The sequence below is a fragment of the Aplysia californica genome, unplaced genomic scaffold (genome assembly GCF_000002075.1).
Source record: "Aplysia californica isolate F4 #8 unplaced genomic scaffold, AplCal3.0 scaffold00127, whole genome shotgun sequence".
NCBI lineage: Eukaryota > Metazoa > Mollusca > Gastropoda > Aplysiida > Aplysiidae > Aplysia > Aplysia californica.
The window spans coordinates 741,443-744,427 of record NW_004797397.1 but is presented as its reverse complement, the minus strand read 5'-3'; the positions used below and the strand labels follow the sequence as shown (position 1 = coordinate 744,427).

General features: G+C 41.7%; 1 protein-coding gene across 1 annotated transcript in view; it reads left to right on the top strand.

Annotated features, from left to right (window-relative positions):
* LOC101856506 (matrix metalloproteinase-24) overlaps positions 1-2,296 on the top strand; it is a gene marked incomplete at its 3' end in the record, with an annotated part of 16,592 nt that extends 14,296 nt beyond the window's left edge. Inside the window, 1 exon segment of the mRNA XM_013081353.1 lies at positions 2,124-2,296. Coding sequence (XP_012936807.1) covers positions 2,124-2,296 — 173 coding nt within the window.
* Positions 2,297-2,985: the final 689 nt, after the last annotated feature.

Sequence of the window (2,985 nt, the reverse complement as noted above, 5' to 3'; positions counted from 1 at the left end):
TGGGGGGGGGGGTATATTTGCATTAAAAGGTAGTGTTCCATAGAGTCTTTAGAACTTCCAACGCGCAAGAGTAAACTTTAACACGCTTATTAATTTTTGAAGCACACATCAAATACAGACAGTGGAAAAAATCGGTAGAAAAAGTCTGTTGATTGATCTTTCCATCTGGAACTTTCTACGCACATCCGGCATCTCGAGTCTCTATGACGCCACGTCAAGGCCGACGTGACGTCATTAGCGAACTACAGTAATGCTAATAATAGTAACACATTAATCTAAGAATAGAGATGTTAGATTGACATTTACAGAAAAAGATCCATGTCGCTCGCAAGCAGTGCAACAAAACGAAAAATATGTTTGTATGGTCGTAATGTTTTTGTTTGGAGATGAGAAAAAAAAAGGGGAGGGGGAGGGGGGGGGTCGGTTGTTTGTAGATGAAAGATGAATATTGGTATGAAGTAACATACTTCCAACGTGACACAAGTTGTATTTCACGTTTAAAAGCGGTAGAAGATGAAAGCATCATGCGCGCCAGAACTCATACTGTGGTATAGTACAATGTATATGGAAGAGCAAGTTAATTTTTTCGGATATTTATTTTCTGCATTTTCTTTTATCGGCGTTTCCACAAATAGTATCCATAATAATTACATATCTATTCATCATGCCTTGCATCTTCGGCTTAGTTGCTGTTGTCGACCCTGAGTGCATATGACCTGCTTTTAATCAACATTTTTCAGTAGAATCTACCCAGAAATGTGTCCTTAATTGGACGACAGTGGTATTAAGCAGAAAAGCAAAATTTCGATAAAAATTGCCAAACTGGCAGAAAAATGCTAGTTTCTTCAATTTCTTTATTTTGACGAGCGCCTGAGTTCACCACGCTGTCTCACATAATATGGAGGTTCCGGTACGTCAGCGGGTATTGTGCGCATTTTGGGCACACTTGACATTTGGGTACATGAGAACATCAACGGATATGGCGCAAATTTGACATCTGGACACATCAGAACGATAACGGATATGGGGCATATTTGACTTGTGGACACATCAGAACATCAACGGATATGGGACAAATTTGACATCTGGGCACATCGGGACGTTAATGGGTATTGAACACATTTGACATTTTGGGCTCATCAGAACGCTAACGGGTATATATGGAGCAAATGTGACATTTGGATACATGAGAACATCAACGGATATGGGGCAAATTTGACATCTGGGCACATTTACGTTAACGGGTATGGCCCACATTTGGACACAACTGGGTGGCGTAGGTCAAAGTAATATATTTACATGTCAGTTGGGATAGAAATTGATAGTATTCATGGAAGGGAAAGGTATAGGTTTGAGTCCTGTGTTTGCAAATATACAGTACTAGCTGGGTACCCCGTTCGATGAATGGACTCAGAAGAACCGATCGTCAAGTCATTGTGGTTCAGTTTGCACTGCATGTGAACGAAGCCTCACTTGTTTAGTTTACAATGGCGTTTTAGATTTTTAGGGGATGGGCTTTCCCAAGATTAGATCTGAACGAAACTAATGAAAAACTGAAAATTAAACTACAGTGACTTCAGACTTCTTAATATAAATGTGCACTTTTTAAATGATTCTGAACCACTGCTAGTTTTTTGTCAAATTCAAAAGTCAAGTGGTTCGGAATCTCAACGGTAGGCGCCCAAAGAAAATGTGTTTATTTCCGGCGGAAGAGCAATTTTTATATCCTGGAAAACGAAATATGTTTTTAACACTGCATTGAAATGACGAACCGGAAATTTGTAAACGGAAATGTGTAAACGGCCGATAGTGTTTTCTATTTTTCTAAATTTTTTAGTCAAATACAAGCACTTACTGACTTGATAAAAACTTAGCTTGGTCTTTGAACTACCTACAGTAGTTTTTTCATGGTTCTACGTTTCGTAGTTTTTTCAGCTATAGACAACAACCATCCACATATACGCACTTATATATATAGATTTTGTCGAGAATTGCCTTTCTTTTTCTGGGACGAAATGATGTATCTTGCACATCTGTGCTGGTTGGGCGTGACAGGATAGGACGAGGCAGCCATCCTCCTAAATGACTTACACATGTCGTAATGTGTGTTGTTCTCCCCCCAGGTAACCAGTACTGGCGGTACACAGTGAATCACGTAGACCCAGGCTACCCCAAGCCCATGTCAGTATGGACGGGTCTCCCCGAACGGGTGGACGCGGCCCTCAAGTGGAAGAACGGCAGAACCTACTTCTTTAGCGGGGACATGTACTACAGATACAACGACGTGGATTTTGATGTGAGTTCGTATGTGAGTTGTTGTTGCTGTTGTTTTAGTAGAGGTTTTACGGCGCTCGCAACTGCATAAGGTCACATGAGCGCCAAGGGGTGGATTTCAACAGAGAAGTCCTTACAGGGAATCAGACTTACTCTACTCACCTCTCTAGCTTTGACCGCACAAAGTCTGCTTCAACTATCAAGGCATCCCGGAAATAGCGGGTCACAAGAGTGTGACAAATATATACAAAAGAAGTAGAGGAAATATGATGACAGTAAGGATTAAGAAAGAAAAAGCAGCGGTTCCCTATTGTAGTTCAGGCACAGTTATGAGCATGACATTGATGAATCAGCCCACTTACAATTACAATTCTACTGTGCATAAAATGTTAATGTCCCCCTCTATTGGGAATGGCCTAAAGACATTTCAGTCAGTAGCACCTCCCCAGGGGTGGTGGTGGTGATGGTGGTGGTGATGGTGGTGGTGGCAGAGGAGAAGGCGGAGGAGAGGAGGAGGAGGAGGAGTTGTTGTGGAGTAGAAAGTGAGAGAAAATTCGGAGGGGGGAGGGGGTCAGAGAGAGAAAAATTAATGTCCTGCATGTTTTTGTAGATGTTCAGGAATATTATGCATCTTGAACAGAAGTTGAATAGGCTTACCACGACAACACATGCTTTTCTGATGATGAGGAGGAGGAGGAGGAGGAGGAGGAG